The sequence below is a fragment of the Corvus hawaiiensis genome, chromosome 26 (assembly GCF_020740725.1).
Source record: "Corvus hawaiiensis isolate bCorHaw1 chromosome 26, bCorHaw1.pri.cur, whole genome shotgun sequence".
In the NCBI taxonomy this organism is placed as follows: domain Eukaryota; kingdom Metazoa; phylum Chordata; class Aves; order Passeriformes; family Corvidae; genus Corvus; species Corvus hawaiiensis.
In genome coordinates this window covers 22,754,229-22,771,967 of record NC_063238.1, presented here as the reverse complement: position 1 = coordinate 22,771,967, position 17,739 = coordinate 22,754,229, and the positions used below count along the sequence as shown (strand labels likewise).

Below are 17,739 nucleotides of genomic sequence, written 5' to 3'. Positions count from 1 at the left end.
ACATCTGGGGTTTAATTCTCTTCTTCATTAGGAATCTTATGGTTAAAATGATGTTGCATGAAAATGTTTATCTTTTCCACATGCTCTGCTATGCATTTCTGATATGTCTGCTCTCTGTATTATGACTTTAAGTTGTTTACTATGGAAAATGTGGTCTGTTAGTAGAAGTCGTAATGTTGGGCTTTGGACTGTATGTAGCAGTATGTGTTGCTAATTTGTATGCCTCAATTGCTGATAAAAATAAAGATCAAAAGTAGCAGTTCATTCCTTGGGGAAAACAGATCAGACTGTGTTGATGGAAGCCTGCCCTAGATTCATGAATGAAGTATTGACTCATTAGTAGTTGATTCAGAAAATTCTTTTTTTTTCCCCATGAGTTAGGTAGCGTGCTTGTTTGCAATATCAGAATATTTGCAAACAAAATAAAGATTTATCCCTTTCTTAAGAGGAAGTTATATGTGCTATTTGAAATTTGTTGGTATTTTTCACTGTGGTGAAGACTAATTGGCACATTGGCAGTTCTGACAAGAGAGAAGTACAGAAAGGCACTAAATTACATCAGGAAAAAACCACATAGGCCGGACAAAGAATGCATTTCAAATGCAGATCATTCCCTGCAATAGCAGGTGGAGCAGTAGTGCCTGACCTGCCCCAGTATCTGACAAGACTTCAACCTTTGTTGGCAGCAGCCAGCAAGGCAGTGAAATCATTTACATGTTGTATGACCAGTCACTTTTAATGAGCGAAATGTAATGGACCATTAAACATTTTGAGAAAATATCTTTGGAAAGAAAAGAACTTGGTCAAAGGTAACCCACCATGAATTCAGGAAATTATTTCATGTATTACTTAAACACTGTTAGCAATTTGTTTTGACTAGTTCTGACATCAGTCTGTTGGGGAAGACAGGTGCCTTGTCATTCTTATCAGAAAGTACCCCATAATATCTGTCAGGCTATTACTTACAACAGCTCTCTATTTTTCAGGCTTCTATAAGAGACAGAAGTTCAGTAAGAAGTATTTGATTATGCAATGTAATTTATATACATGAGTATGTATATATATATATTTCTATTCTGTGGCATGCTTTTTTCAGCCTAATGAGTTAAACTCCAGCCCTGGATTTATTTGCAATTTATTTGCAAGGTTTGAAAAGGTTGGCTTTTTTTTTAAATTAAAACTATGTGTGTTTGATTTCATATGGTGTTATTTACTGTGGAGCACACTAAGTCTTTTGGCTATATCAACAGTTACATGTAAGTATACATACACTCTTAAGTGTGTAAAAACCCTTCAGCTGTAAACCAAAGGCTTACAAAAGGCAGTGGTTTTTCATTTTTGTTGAAAACAGTTTCTAATATGTTTTGTGGGATTCTTTTTTGTTTGGTTGTTTTACAGTTAAAGAATCTGAGTTTAGAAGAATTACAGATGAGATTAAAGGCTTTGGACCCTATGATGGAACGAGAAATTGAGGAGCTTCGTCAGAGGTACACTGCAAAGAGGCAACCTATCCTAGATGCGATGGATGCAAAGAAACGGAGGCAGCAAAATTTCTGAGTTGGTTTTACTTTCAAACATAATACTATGAGTCAGTGTGGACACTGGTAACTTTGTAAGTCAGAAGGAATTCAATTATGAGAGTTTTCAAAACTCCAGTCTGTTAAATTTTCCTTCACAAGCAGTGACAATTGGAGCAGTCAAGAACATACATATGGTGTTCTGCAAAGGCAGCAAACACATTACCACTTGTTTGCATTTTCAAATGTTTAATGTAATAGAAGTTTAATCTATTACTTCCCAATTTTTTTCAGGTGTGTAGTGGTAACTAGGTGTTGTACATTGGGAATTGTGTTTTGGAGCACCTGGAATGATTTCTTGATTGTGCAACACTACCGAGCCTTATATTGCAATGTATTTTTCTCCCACTTAGTAGCATATTTATTATGTAATCTTTGGTTATCCTATTTATTTTATGCCTGTTTTCTGTTGGGAAGTATTAGGATAATACTGGGGAGAGCAGAGTCAAATTAGATAAGATTGGTATTGTAGTATAATGAAAAGTTGCTCACCACTGTATTATCTTTTAAAACACCAATTTATCCCGATTCAGGACAGCACTTGAACATGTATCCAGCCCATTCATAGCAGTAAGATTTAGGAATAAAGTAAGTAATAGGCACATGTTTTTCTGCTTTCCTGAATCAGGGACTGGTGTAGTTGAGTAGCACAGTTGTTACACTACAGAGCATTCTTTGAGAGAGTATTTCTGTCATTTGTACGCACACTGAGTCAGCTATCATTAAACAAGAAAACAAGTGCCTAAGCAGTTTTAATTTTTGTTATTCAGGAGAAGCAATACTTACAGTCACTCCTTCAATGTAAACTTCCAATTGCTATTGCAATTCTGACCAGTATAAACCTCTATTTTGCACCGTAGTTTTATAATGAAATAACAGCTACACTTTCTGGATATGTTTTTTGGTTCATTTGGGGTTTTTTTAATCGCTGTTTTGAGGGGAGAGGGGAATTATTAGTGCTTTGGGGTTTGTTTGTTTTCACATTATAGCTACAAAGGATAGTAATTTAAAAACCAAAGAAAATAAATTGAATACTTATATTTAATAAGTATAGAAAAGAAGCAACATTTAATAGTGTTCTGAGGGGGTTGTCCTGTGATTGCTAAACATTCAAAATTCCTATAGTCTTCTGTTGGTAGATTTTGGGGAATCAGAAATGCAGGACCAAGATCTTAATAGCTTTTTACAAGTTCTTGTCTGGTTTATGTTGTGGAATATCTATTGGTAGAATTTAAAACATTGTGAGAAGTATTTCAGACTTAGCAGAAAATGTGTTCCACTCTCTGAACAATCTACTGGGTTCTCTGTTGAAATCTTTACTATTGTTGCCTTGTATGTAAATAACTTCATTGTGATAGTCAGACTTCTTTCAGCTGAAAAGATCTTTACATTCAGCCTTCAGCTGTTAAACTTTTCATGGTGACTACTATATGGGCATCTTCTGTTAAATGTTTTCTGGAAGTTAGTAATCATCTCATACCTCTTAACATTAATTGTCAACATATATGGACCATTAAGATTGAACAGTGTCGATTTTGGAAATGATGCATTATGTCATAAAGCTTATGCCAGTGGAGACAAGAAGTTCTTACAAGGATCAGCATTCTACAGCCATGCTGGTACCAGTACTTGGGTTTGAGCCATATACATGCATGCACACCACACTCTGACATGTAAACCCCAGAGTCAAATAAATCTTAATTGTGATTGTTAGCACATCCTTATCCTCAGCTCTCTTCATACTTCTTAGAGCAATGACCATTCCATGTGAAAATGCAAGAACACAGAAGATCCATAAAAATTACTTTAGGCAAGATAAAATGCAGCTGGTAGTCTTATGCCTCACATTTATACAATGAAATGATGTAAGGAAAAAAATGGTATAAACATATCACTATATCATTAGATAATAATCATAATGCAGGAAAAAATAACAGTACCAACTTCCCCCTATTAGTATGGTTCTTATTTATTACAAGTAATTTTTACTTCTTGAACTTTTGTTCTCAAAAACTCAAAAGATGTGTGTGCATACATTGATATGTGTAGATATACACACATATATATTCATATCTATATGTATATGTAAGAGAAAATATAAAACACGTTGAAACCATCAGGAGAGGAACCTAGCTTGCCTTTTCTTGGTGTGCCTTTTAAGCAAAGTGTCATTGTCTAGACACTCTTACCTTCATCCTCAGCAGCTAGATTTTCCCCTACTCAATCTTGAACTTTTCACACCAAAAATAAGACTTTGAGTTTGAATAATGTGGTTTTACAGTGTAATAGACAATGATACAAAATGATCACAAATTTCCTGTTTTGTGTATTCTGAAAACTTCAGTTAATGTGGTACCCTAAAGATGAATTGCATATCCCGAGGGCCTCCAATAAAAGGCTGTTTTAGACTAGAGCTGTTGCAGTCTGACATCTGAAAGCTATCAGAAGATAAAGGACATCCTTTTTTTTTCTATCTGCATAGAAAGAACTCAGTCTTCGTGCACGTGCACGCACACAAGAATGGAAAATACATGCGTGAGAAAAATCTGAATGCCATGGAATAAAACAAATAAAACAAGCTACTTAAAAGGGCAAAAAATAACATCTAGTGTACTGTAAGCTGGGTAGGTACGGGATGTTCATGACCAAAGAATACTTTCATGAATTAATATGAAATTAGTATGTGGCCATTCTGGTATGGTGGAGACTGCAGCCAGTGAAAGAGCTGCCTTAGGCTTCAGCAGCCAGCATATGGAGCTCCAAATTCTGTGCAAGCATTAACATAGAGAAATAGGTTTTGTACTGAGAGATGGATGCAACTTATTTTTTCTTTCTTCTGTTTATATAAATGAATTGAATCATCCATGTTGATGGCTACACATCTCTACTGGAGGATGGGCATCTCTGTGAAGGAAAGCCAATAATACAATAAATAAGATACTTTAAAAGCAAGCCTTGCAGGAAATCTAATAGAACTACTGACAAGTTAACCTTCAGTAAGATTTTAACCAAGCAATTTCTTGTTTGCTTCTGACTTTGTATGTTTAGGTTTAGTAAGTTAAAAAAAATTTTGAAAAATCATTGCTTATTACTAAACATTTTTAATAAAAGCTAATTTTTCATGTATAATTGTCGACTTGTTCATTCTAACTGAAGCAAAATTATCTTAATAGTAACCATTAATGTTCATTTCCTTAGGCATCCCTCATGTTTCATTTCCTTTCTGTAACACTGTGAGCATAGAAACCCACGTCTCTCAAAGTCAGCTCTGGAAAGGGTTTTTCCAGATCGCAACATTGCTGCAAGAACTAGAAGTCTGAGGATCTCATGAAAGTAGATCAGACTAGGAATCCTCAGTACTCTGTGGAGGTCCCTCTCTCTGCAATCTGATGTTGCTAAAGACCTAATCCTGAGAGAGCTGAGCATCACCCAAATATCTTCTTCGACATCCTTAACTTGGAGGTACATAAGGGGTTTGAGTTGTTCCTTTGTTGTTCTCATCACACTGGAAAGCCAATAGGCAATGGATAGGCTTAAGTAGGAAAAGTGGATACATATACATTTAATGTCTCGAATATAATTCCATTGCCCATTTCTTTTCTGATTTTTAAAAATTATTCTCTTAAGAACTTGCCCACGAATACACTTCAGTAAATGGAACTCATGACTGATGCTCCTTAGTGAACCATGGTATATTTGAAGTGACAAAAGTTCCTTGTGTCTTTTTTTATTGATGTACAAAGAATATTTAGGGAATTATCTCAGTGCAGTGGAAGAGTCTGTGTAATGGCATCAGCTAACAATCACTCCATGCCCTGTGCCAGGGCCTTTCTTAGTGCAATAGCACTATTCCCAAGCCTCCCAAGTTTTTACTGTGGGCACTGGGTTTAGCTTTGCCAGAACTGATGGTGGGAGCAGCAAGTTTTCACGTGCTGTAGGCAAACAGCCAGAGTTCTTGCCTGGTGCTGGTACTTGTTTGGTGCTAACAGACCTTTCTACAGGCCACAGAAAATTCAGAGGGGCTAAACTGGGCACTAAGTAGGGCGCTGCCCAGACCCAGGCAGCAGGAAGACATTGGAAAGAATTAAACTATAATCTGGTTCTGGGCTCAAATACTGGTTTTCTGTCTGTCACAATGGGGGAAAACATTAACGGTATTTACCATGTACCATGGCACTGCAACCCCCAGTGACCTTAAAAATTTTCTCTTTAGGTGTCACAGCTTCAGAAGTTAAATTTGTAAATATACGTGGCCACGTGCTAATGTATACGAATATATTTTCCTCTGTCAAATTAATTAAGCTGCATGTTGTTTACTAAAAACCTCGTTTCCTCTCCCTGTGGATATTTCTTCCGAGGACAGATACAATACATTGCAGTATCTCTCCCTAGCTTCTCCCAGAGAAATGCTCAGCCCTCCTCGTCCTGTTTCTCCCCTCTGGACAGTATTTGGAGCTGACCAGTATAATTCTTTAGCTGTTCTTTTGCTGCATACAGGTGTGCCCAGAAACAAGCACCCCGCCCTCCAATTCCTCCTTTTATTCCCTCGGTGTCACTGGAAGGATTGATGCATGAGAAGATGGCTGTGGCCCTCAGATGTTTCTAACGCTACTTTTTTCCCTACTCAGATCTTTCTGCTGCTTTGCACTCCTCCTGGGCTCCCAAAGCCTGCATGGTTGTTGTTAAAAAAAGCCTCGCAGCAAATACATCAAAGAGGGAGACCAAAAGCTTTTGAGTTGATTTATATGACACTTAGCCTTTTGTGTGATGCATCAATTGATATTTCATTTTTATTGCAGTATAGTGGGGTATATAGGCTTAACAGCAAGAGGTGTCCTTTTGATCTCTCATCACACATGAAAACAGGTGTCACAGTCCAGAGATTATGAAGGTCAGAGATTATTTGAGGAAGGATTAAGTAGAAGTACCATTTTTCATAGCAACCATATCCAAAACATGAGACTCTTTTAAAAGTGCAGGTGTTATTTCAGTCTCTAGATAAGTCGTATTTATTTGTCATATACCAATTTTTCCTGCTGAAACTATGGAAGAAGACCAGAATTTTTCAAAGTGTTTTGTAATAAAAATGCAGAAACAAATCAAATGCTCCACTTACAAATACAATTAATAAAATTTTGGGTTGCTTTTCCTATTAGTTGATCTTTACAGAAAATGGCCTTGAGACTGTTCAGAAAATAATGGGGTGACTGTATTAATGTTCAGCACTGTACCAATTTAAATACACATACAGTTGCTTAGTCCAATCTGATTTACCTCAGAAAGTGAACAGAATTTTCTGATGTGGTGAGTACCGGTTCAGTATTTCAATAAATACAACTGAAATACTGCTCTGACTCATTCCAAGAGTCTCTCATCCCATTAGAAACTCTAAAACAACCAAAAGCAATTTGGTAACCCACTATAGGTATGTGGGTATCTCTCCTGCTAAGGAAACACATCCACCACTGATAGCTCAGCTTTTATAAAAATAGATTAGCTTTTGAGGCTGTTTACATTCCACAATGTAATGTGGGTAAAATCAATAGCAATAGTGTTGTATTAGATTCAACAAACCCAAGAAACCTATTTCTCCTAGTTAGTGTAATTATAACTTCTGTTGACAAGCAGATGTTTAAACAGCCCCCAAATATGTAATTATTAGAAGAAATAAGGAAGTGAGGCTCTCTAGGATTATAGGACCAGCAGTAGAGTAGCCCTGCATCCCAAAAATTAATGCAAATTTATTCCAAGAGTAGGTATAATTTTGAAGCCTTTTAAGTGTAGTTAGCATTGATTTATTCAGCCCATCAACTGACATAAGTTTATACATCTCATAGCGCTTGTCTTCAGTCACTGCCTCCACAGAAAGCTCAACAGTTTGGTCCTATCTTGCAGCTAGAGTAGGAGGAAGTCTTATTTGCACACTGTTTGACTAATGTGAACTGAAGTGTTTAGTTCAGCTCTTTGCTCTACAACAAGGAACAACCATTCAGGCATTTTTAGAAGATTACTGCTCCATTTCTGAGCCGTCTTCCAGCTTCTGTCCTGATCAGTGGAAGCGAGGCTGCTCAGGGCTGAATGGGGGCCGTGCTGCAGAGCCAAAGAGATGTTCCTTCATCACAGCAAGTGACAGAACCTGTATGGCTTTACCTTCCCAAAATATTGTGAGGCTGCCAGCCTCGAGTTTGGAGTGCCATGCTGCTGACCCAGGTGAGGGAAGGGTGTGTCTAACACCCCTGGCTGTGCTTACAAATTTGAAGTCTAAACTTTTGGAAGGTGGTCTCTGATTCTTGGTCCAGATCTATAAATGAAACCATGCAAGACATGGCTGTCCTGTGCACTTTTCAAGGAAAGAATTTAAACGCTGTTCAGCAGCAGCTTTGTTTTCCATTCAGGTTCATTCTTTTCTGGACTGTATTGTTAATTCTTTATTTTAAACACCCAGAACTGAAACAGACTAACTTTCATTCACTATGGCTTTCTTCTCATTCTTCTCTGGAAAGATGAAAAGATGCACTTCACTTTTTTAATACTGCTTTCTCAGGATGGAAAATTGTCAGGTATCTTGTTTCAGGTATCATTAACTGTCTATCAAAGCTTTTTTCTTCTATATTCTTGGTATGTCTAGACTGACCTTTCTCTGAATCTAAAGGGATTCCTAAGGAAATCAAATACACCTAGAAACACCTACCACCTCCTTTCCTTTCCCAGCACGTTAAATTGTTTTGGTGCTCGGGGGCTTCTACCGAGTGTGAAGAAACATTTGTATTTTTGTGTGCTGGTGGATGGGCCAGTGCTGTGTAACTACTCACATGAAGCAGGGTCCTTTGTGTGCTCTCCAGCACTGCCCTGGTAGCACTGGGAAGAGCACCAGTACAGCTCCAGTTTGGAAAATGTGACAGCCAGGAGTGGGGCTACCTTCAACCAACATATAAGGAAGGTCCAAGCATTTTTGCCGTCAAAAGTATAAGCAAAATTTCCCTGTATTTATAAAGCGTTTCCAATACTGAAGTGAGATGCCCCTCCTAAAAATCAACTGCCAAACCTGGTAGTTGCCTTGCCAGGCTGAGTAAGAAAGGATTGGAGAAGGAGCTGCAGCCTGACTTTGGCCAGTTGCAATGTCCCTGTTGCGGGGCCTGTCTTGCCTCTCTGCTGATCGCTCAAAAGAGGGGGATATGCATAAGGGAGAGCAGAATGGGGATAACCCACTCCTGGAAGGTACTTGCAAGTGGCATCAGCCTCTTCCCTGGTTTCAGCTGTCTTATTTAGAGCATGCTCCCACAGGGAATGGTGAGCAACTCACCAAAGAAAAATACATCCAGGGCTTCTTCCTTCAACAGGAAGAGATCAAAATGTTAAAAAATGATCATGCTAACAGTGGCAGCAGGAAGGTGTGCTTTGGTATGGAAAGAAGAAACATAGAGAATGGATTATTTCCCAAAAGGAAACCACAATTTTGACATGTTGTCTTTTGCCATACTTGGAAACGTAACATAGGGAGTTGCTAGCCCATGGTCTGACATGCCTAGGCACTGATACAATAGAAATAAATTAGAATTTACCTGGTAATTAAATGGATGGTCCTTAAAGGGCTATGGTAGGGTGTCAGTGTTCAGAACATTTCCTAGAATTTGAACACAAATTTCAAAAATAGCATAGTCATTTGAAAGGATAATTTCCACCAAAAGTTGGTGGGATTGATGTTCCAAAGTCAGGAACTCCAAACCTTCATCTTGCTGTGTTACAACCCCACCACGTCACCTGTCCTCATGTGTCATGGAGGCTCCAGGAATAGCCACATCAGGTCATGGCAGATAGAGAGGGGGAAGCAGGAGATACAGGACTTGGGATGAGCAGCACAGCAGCTGCTGGCAAGCAAACTGTGCTGCTGTGTGAGCACCACTCATCTTCCAAGTAAGATTAAGAGTTTTCTTTGAAAGTCGACAGTGTCATCAGTTGAATAGCCTGCTCAGAACTACAGAGACTTTTGCACCACACAGAACACCTGCACACTGGGTGACAACAAGCCAGGATGCTGGACCATGCATCTGAAAGTGGGCAGCTCTCTTAGGCTGCTTTAGATCTATAGAAGAAATGGTCAGATTTATAGCAGACTTTGTCCAATTCGTGAAAAACTTAGCCCTGTTTATATCTGAACAGAGATTTGTGAGAAGCCAGAGCCCATTAGTACCCTTAAAGAAAAAAAGCAAGAGTGGGAGGTGCTGATGTGAAGCTGAAATGCTGGATTTGTGCCACTGCCTCTTATGGCAAATTCATGTGCTTATCCAAGTGAGGACTTACATGATTTAGGGTTGTGTGTAAAGGGTGAGGCAATGTCAGGCAAACAAATTTCTGCAGTGGGAGGTCAGTGTGAGTCCCAACACCTGTGAGATGATTCTCCGTCCTCTTTTCTAGCAGGGCAAATAAATTCCAGAGCCAGATCTTTTCCAGCAGTGTTATATGATCTCGGGAAACACTTTCTAGACTGTTTGGAGGTTGCTTCCTCCACTTGACAACCCATAATTTTATATATGAGAGGTGAAGAGATCCACAATCTTTAATGAGAATGATGTTTCTTAGCAGCTTCAATGATTGTTCTGTAGAACTGTTGCTTTGAATAATGTATTACCCATTGCTCTATTTTTAACTCTGTAAATTATTCTCAGATGAGAAGCATAATCTTTTTTTTTTTAGGAAAAAGGCAGAATCAGTAAAAAATGCTTCAGAAGTCAGATGGGAACATTCTTTTACCCTGTCTGAATAGTGTGCAACTTGAAAATTAGTTACAGGAGATCAAATTAATTTCTGGTGTAACTTAATGGGAAGCCAGGTGCATAAATTGGAAAAGAAAATAAGAATAACATGATGAGAAAAGAATAGTTCTGGCACAACACCTCACCGAGGGATATGAGTAGTGACTTGGGTTGAATGTTGTTTGAAAGTACCATCAAAGGTAGATTAAAGTCAAGAGTATTGTGAGAGGAAATGGATAACCAGCACAGCAGGAGCAGTTACTCCAGGGGCTTTCTGCTGCTTATATGTGCACAGCTGGGGCCTCTAGGGATGGGGGTTATTTTGGAAGAGATGAAAGGTCATGTCAAGTTGATTTAGTGCCTACAAATGCTGCTGGTATGTTGTTTAGTCCCCAGTCTGTCAGGTAGAGAACAAGAAGCATGTACTGTTTGTTCCACTGAAAAATGTGGGTTCCCCACCACAATCACCAATTAAGAGCATTTCTAAGAATAGAAATCTAGCCTGATGTGCATATTTAAAAAAAACTTACCTTCACAACGAGGCCCAGGCTTCTCTTTGATTATAATATATACTCAGAATGTTCCTGAAACTTAAATCAGTTCTAGATCCCTGGTGAAAGATAATTTTTTATGCATTTAATTTCCTTTTTGTGGCACAAAACTGAGTTCTTGAGTGCGCTACACACTACTGGGACAAGACACACAGTACAAAGAGCACCAGATACAGTGGTTCCCTGCAGTCTTGTAAAGTTCTATACAAAAAGGTACAAATACTGGAGGTAATAAATTTGGAAAATTAAATGCAAAGTTCTTTGTTTTTAAGTTTGCAATGTGAAGTAGCTCATGCTCTATATAACATGTGAGGAAAAACCAGTCTATTTTCAAAATGGAAAGTCTGCAGGGAAAGAGAGAATTAGCAGCTGATGAAATTAAGTGAGTAATAAACCAGGCAATAGTACAAAATCTGAACATACATAAAAAGCTTAATCACAATCTATATATAGATTTTACATCTCAGGAACATAATGTAACATATTGCTTCTCAAGGGCATCTCTGACTCTCATAATAGCCTAGATTTGTACTAGAAATCCAGATTCTCTAACAGTTTATTCCTGGCAATAAAGTTACCTCATTTGAAACATTACCACAATTCTCATTTAAACAATACAAAGCTCTCAGATGAAAGTGAATAGGCACAGCATTTTCACTGGTGCCAGAAAGGTGACTGTCACAGGCAGGAGGAGCACAGGCCGATGCAATGTTCTTCAGTAAACTGTACATCCATAGTAAGGAGATTTCTGACCACAGAAATTTTCAGATTTCCAGCTCTGGAGAAAGTGGCCAATTAGTCCTCTCATCCTTCAATTCTGACCCACTGGTTTATGGAAGTGCAGATGCCCTGCTCTCACACAACAGTGAATGAAGAAGTCTGGCAAAAGTACTGACTGTGCAAAAAATGCACCAGCTCTTCTCCCCTGTGAGGATTTGGAGAGATTGCATTTTTTCTTCGAAGTGTAATGTAAACATTTTCCTGTAGCTTTTATTTAATGCGAGATAAGTTTTCTCAGCACTTATTGCACTGAGCCCTAGAATAGACATTACTTCATAAAATGGCAGGAAAGGTGTGCCTTATTCTTCCTTACCTAGATATTTTGGGGGAGATAAGACAGCAACATTGCTTAAATCATTAAACTGTTATTCTGCTCAGTGAAAAATTCTGTTAGTCATAAGCGAATATTAAAACTGCTGTACAATACTCAAACATAATAAATCTAAGCAGAAGTAATGCAGAAAAAGGGCTACATCCCCATGTGTGGTCAGGGGAACAGGACTTGCAAAAAGAGAACTAAAAGGAAGCTTGGGAGGTATAAACCTGTGAAAATACGTCTGTAAGGCCATATGGTTGCTGTCTATAAATACACTAAGAGCAAAATGAAATATTTAAGCTAAAGAATAGTGTTGGCAAAAGAAAAAAAAAACTGGTATAAAATTATGCTAAAAGTTGTGCATGTCTTGGAGAGCAGCACAGCTCTGGAATGGTCTTCAGGAGGAGGGGGCAGCAAAAATGTGACTACTTTTAACATGGAATTAGTTAAGTTTATGAAAGGAATTCCTGTACACTGTGTAAAGTAATTGTCATGATAATAAGATCATCTTAAATTTCAGTACTTTATTTATTTATTGTCTTTGATCAAAAGCACTTATATAAAAATGCAATAATGAAAATTCCTTTCAACCAGTACAATAAAACTTGGAATTCCTTGGGGTATTTCATTTTCTTTAGTAAAATGCAATTTTGGCACATTCCATTCAATTTTTGCAGAAATGACAGAGCATCAGCCCTACAAATAATAATAAATCTAGAACATAAGTTCAGCTATAGGTTAGTGAAATGATGTGTTGCAAAGTTAAATCCAACCTTTGCAATGTTAAACTAGCAACAGCTGAGGGAATTTGTGGCTCTTTGGCAAGTCTACAGGTCTCACCAAATAACTGCCCTGGAAGTCCCTGGTTTTCAGCTCTGTAAATCTACTGCTTATGAAACTGAGATAAAACCACTGCTTGGAGCTGAGTTCTCTGAACTCCCCAGCCAACAGACGTAGTGAGAGTTTGCAGTGTCCTTCGCATTAGTGAGAGAATTTGCCACCCTTGCAGCATGTAACCTGACCAGAGTGTATGTGCTGCACATGCCCACCTCTTCCTTCCCTTGTTTCTTTCTTGGTATTTCAGTTCAACAGGTGACCTCACGCTGGTCCATGTGCTGGGTGGCTGTTTGTGGGTGTGTCACAGTTTACACACAATCAGTATGAATCAGGGACAGGAGTATTGAATTTATGCCTGGGACTCAGCATAAATTGAATTGAACCAGCCCTATACAGAAGTGCAAACCTTAGCAAAATGTTTCAAGTTTGGACACCAAATTCAGGTTATCTATGTCTACCTTCAGGACCATGTATATGGCACTTTGAATTTCAGGGACAGCAAACGATGGCTTGCCAATTGACTTATAACTTGTGTGGGCTATGTTGAAAATTGGTAAGGTTGGAAAGGACCTTTTTCCCTCACACTTCATGGCCTAAATCAGCTACTAATTGATGTGAGGGGAGGATGTTCAATGGAGATGGGGTAGGGGGGGTAAGTTACTTCACTCTGTGTATTCTGTCATAGATCACTGGGCAAACAGAAATCCCGTCCTGGGTGCTCAGCTGTCTGGTTTTTAGGTGGAGCTGATACAGCGTCAGAAGATTCAGACCAAGCTGCAACCTCTAATTGCCTAAATGAGGCTATTAATTACCTATTATTAGGTAATTAATTACCTATTCGGACCATATTTGCTTTATTTTGTCAGTTGAGCCACGCTTTGTCATGGTATAAAAACACAGTCTTCCAAACAAGAAAATTTTAGCTTCATTTTAATTTCTCTTCTAACTAGCTTGAATTTAATTTCTGCACCTCTCTAGTCTTCACAAGTAAAACTAACAAAAAAATTAATTGGAACATTGTATGTAATGAATGGGATGGAAAAGCAGTAGGATCTGAAGAGAAGTGCTGTTCTGCCTGCTGAGTGCCAGTAGTTTGTTTTCTAGCACAGATCCCAAGAAGTAAAAAGAGGGAGTCAGTACCTTCTGCCTGTTGACTACAAGTGTTTGATCTCTACAATTGTGTAAGGGAGGAGACTGAGCACTCAAAAAACAACTCTGAAGATTCATTATTACACTTGAAATCCCAGATGATCTGTTCTCTCAAGGTGTTGGGTTTTTTTTTAAACAAGTACATGCCAGCCCTTGAAAGGATTTAAATTGACTACATCACAGAAGTAGGTAGGAGGATCTACCCACAGATAGTGCAGTATTAAGCTCTTTTTCTTTATCCGTTCCCTTCTTAGGGCCTTATACTCTCCCTTAGCTGTAAATTGTGAGTTTCTTTCTGAGGGAAAATGGTTTTTTGCTTAGAGTTTCCTTGGCAGAAATTTTAATGGAATTGTCTGTCATCAACACCTGCTTTCAAGCTTTACTGATAAAATTAGATTTTATATCTCAGCATCACATATGGCATCTTTATAATTAGTCTTTTTGCAGTATATGAATGTCAATTCCTAAAATGCTGCCTGTACTGTTCATGTGGGAATATTTCACTTCATTAATCAAATCCAGGTTTTTCATTGGAGCTTCTAATTGTTGAAAGCCCATGTGTCTAATCTCAAAACCATTCTGATGAACTGATACAACACATCTGCAGCTGCACTGGGACCGAGCTGTGAGCAGATCCCTTCTGGAAATGGGATGCTGAGAGGTCTATATGGGCCTCCATACCTAGAGTCACTTGTGGAAATGTAGTCTTTGAATATGTAGCTATCTGAAAATGAGGGGTAGCCTTCTTCAGAGGGCTCAGTATTGATCTAATCTTGGAAACAGAGGAAGGTCTATGCTTAGGAGATTCTGAAAAATATTACTATACATAACATTTCAGAACATGAACACCCAGCTTTTAACACACATACTCAAGAGTAAGCAAACTTAGAGGTGTTTTCAGACAAGTGATGATCAGAATGACTGGTCAGCAATATGGGTAAAAGTGTTCCTGCATCAGTGACTCACAGGTGGCTGTTTTAAACCATTGTAAAATGCATGGGAAGTCCTATACCAGTACAGATACCAGTATAGGTGATAGGTGATTTTTTCATTACTCATGTCACAGCTGAGAATTTTTATTCCACTTGGGTACATTCATTTCTCTGCTCAGATGAGAATATGCACAAAGTAACAGATCATCACTATACCATTAGCACTAATGTCATGGAAGTGGTAACATTTGTATGGAAAAGTCAGCATTTAGTACCCCTATGCAACAGGATGAAATGTGCAAACTGTTAACTTGTAATAGAAATGTCTTTAGTTTCTCAAGTGCAAAGTGCAGTGTCAGCAACTCTATCTTCTAGGGAAAAAAAAGACATATAGGAAAACATTTATAAACATAGCTCTTGGTAGCTCTCATGCAAGCTGCTGTCAGACTTGTAGACTAATGCAGTGAATCATTCAGGCTCAACTCACTGGGGGTACTCCTGCTCATATTGGTCAGACTGGCCATAAGGGATTTAACTTTATAAGCATAGTAGTCCCTTAAGTTGACAGATGGAACTTCTTTCATGCCATCACCAAAATCACAGCTTCTCATAGCACTCTCTAACTGCTTCTGACGCCTATAGAAGTGGGAGAATTTATTAAAGATCAGTGTAATGGGAAGCACTACCACTAGGATACCAGCTAGGATGCATGCAGATGCCGTCAACTTGCCAGCAGTGCTCCCTGGTACCACATCCCCGTAGCCAACTGTGGTCATGCTAACAGTAGCCCACCACCAACAAGCAGGGATGGTGGCTAACCCCTCATTCTCTTCTTTCTCAATGGTATAAGCCACTACTGAGAAAATGGAGATGCCAACAGAGAGGTAGAGTAAAAGAAGCCCCACCTCTCTGTAGCTATACTTCAGGGTGGCTCCGAGAGACCTGAGACCTGTGGAGTGTCTAGCAAGCTTTAATATACGGAAGATCCTCATGAGTCTCAGCACTTGTGCAACTCTGCCTAAATTTGCTAAAGTCGGACTACTTTCCACCACCAAGTTGACAATTAATGTAATATAAAATGGAAGGATAGACATTAGGTCAATCAAATTCAGGGCATGCTTGAAAAATTTTAAAAAGTCAGGAGCTACTGCAAATCTCGCCACCAGTTCAAAAGTGAACCATGCAATACCAAAATGTTCCACAATTTCAAAGCGAGGGTCTTCTTCGGGGTTCCCATTGCTGTCAACAATCTGAAAGTCTGGGAGGCTGTTCAGGCACATGGTCACAATGGAGCCCAGCACCACCACTATTGAAAGGACACTGAAGATCCGGCTTAAAACTGAGTACCCAGGATTATCCAAAGCAAGCCAGAGCTGCCTCCTGATGTTTCCAAAGGGCTGTTTGTCAAATTTAGAGGCATCATTGTAGAATGCCAAAATCTCATCAAAAGAAGATGTGGTACTTTCCTGGTCACTTTGTTCCTCCCATTTCTCTTGGTCTGGCTCCATTTTTCTCCCATGGTAGCTATAACTGCAGCAGGAGTCTATAAAGAATTCATTGATTCCCCAGTATTCAATCTCCTGGCTGAAAGAAAACACACAGAGTTCGCCCATCACATGGAGTTTGCCAGTGTTATAAAAATGTAGCACATAAGGAAAGAGCTCGGGGTTCCTGTCAAAATAAAATTCATTCTTGGTGTCATCATAGTCATCACAAAGCTCCAGTATTGACTCCTTTGAGTGGCAGCTCAGCAATTTGCCCAGCCTGGTCTCAGGGAACCTTAATAATGTGTTGGATCTCATCTTTTTCTTAAAGCCTCCAACGTTGATGCTGATCTCATTGTCTTCAAAATTTGCTTCAGATAAAGCCCTCAGACTCTGCCCTGTCATAGTGAGCTCCTTCCAAAGGTGGGTAGGGAATGAAAACCTAGGATACAATTACACAGAAAGTTGGCAGAATGAACAAATCTACAGCATGTTCACCTATTGATGCTTGCTTTCTTTTATTTTTTCTTTCTTTCTTTCTTTCTTTCTTTTTCTTTCCTTTCTTTCTTTCTTTCTTTCTTTCTTTCTTTCTTTCTTTCTTTCTTTCTTTCTCTTTCTTTCTTTCTTTCTTTCTCTCTTTAATTCTCTCCTCTCTTTCTCTTTCTTCCCTTCTTTCCTTCTCTCCTTTCCCTCTCCCCCCTTTTCCCCTTTTTCCCCCCGTTCACTTGCTTTCCCTCCCTTTTTCTCCCTCTGCCCCCGTTTCTCCCCTTTCCCCCGTTTCCTTTTCTCCCACCTCCCACTGAAGACCTTGAGGGAGGCTCCTTTGTTCCAACTGCAGGCTCCTGTCCCTCCCCTCGCCCTTCACCTGGGCTGCGGCTGTCGCTCCCACCACCCCCCGTTACTCACGGCCTTTGTGCCACCGGCGCCGCGCGGATCTTTCATTCCCTCCCGCCGCTCCCGGCCCCGCCACACAAGGAGCCCCCGCTGGCCGCCGCCGCCCGGGCTCCCGTCCCACGCCGCGCCTCAGGGGCCGGAGCCCCCGCTCCGACCCGCGGGGGACCCGCCCTGCCCGGCTCCGCCGCCCTCCGCGCCCCCCGCGCCCGCCCTACCTGCTGCCTCAGCGGCCGCGGCCCCCCGCCGGCGCGCCCCGCTGCCCCCGGCCCCCGCCCGCCATCGCCGCCGCCCGCGGGGGCCGCCAGGGCTCGCCGCGCTGCCCGGGGCTGCCGGGGAATGCCGGTGCCGGGGGGATGCCGGTGCCGGGGTGTGCCGGTGCCGGTGGGGTACCGGAGGGGTGCCGGTGCCGGGGGATGCCGGTGCCGGGGGTGTGCCGGTGCCGGTGCCGGGGGATGCCGGTGCCGGG

The 17,739-nt window shown here is 40.2% G+C and overlaps 2 protein-coding genes across 3 annotated transcripts in view; one reads left to right on the top strand and one right to left on the bottom strand.

Moving 5' to 3' along the window:
- STK3 (serine/threonine kinase 3) overlaps nt 1–12,074 on the top strand; it is a 139,067-nt gene extending 126,993 nt beyond the window's left edge. The window contains exon 11 of the mRNA XM_048286287.1: nt 1,399–12,074. Within this exon, the coding sequence (XP_048142244.1) occupies nt 1,399–1,557 (159 nt within the window). The 3' untranslated portion in view covers nt 1,558–12,074. The remainder of the gene's footprint in view (nt 1–1,398) is intronic.
- A 412-nt stretch (nt 12,075–12,486) lies between these two features.
- KCNS2 (potassium voltage-gated channel modifier subfamily S member 2) lies at nt 12,487–17,539 on the bottom strand. Of its 2 annotated transcripts, none has more exons than XM_048286289.1 (2): nt 17,489–17,539; nt 12,487–16,821 (listed from the first exon to the last, which is right to left on the bottom strand). In XM_048286289.1, exon 2 carries the CDS (start codon nt 16,782–16,784, stop codon nt 15,351–15,353), a length of 1,434 nt encoding a protein of 477 aa, XP_048142246.1. In that variant the 5' UTR covers nt 16,785–16,821; nt 17,489–17,539; the 3' UTR covers nt 12,487–15,350. The 2 variants fall into 2 exon arrangements, with proteins under 2 accessions (XP_048142246.1, XP_048142248.1); XM_048286291.1 differs by lacking the exon at nt 17,489–17,539 and adding an exon at nt 17,286–17,365.
- Nucleotides 17,540–17,739: the final 200 nt, after the last annotated feature.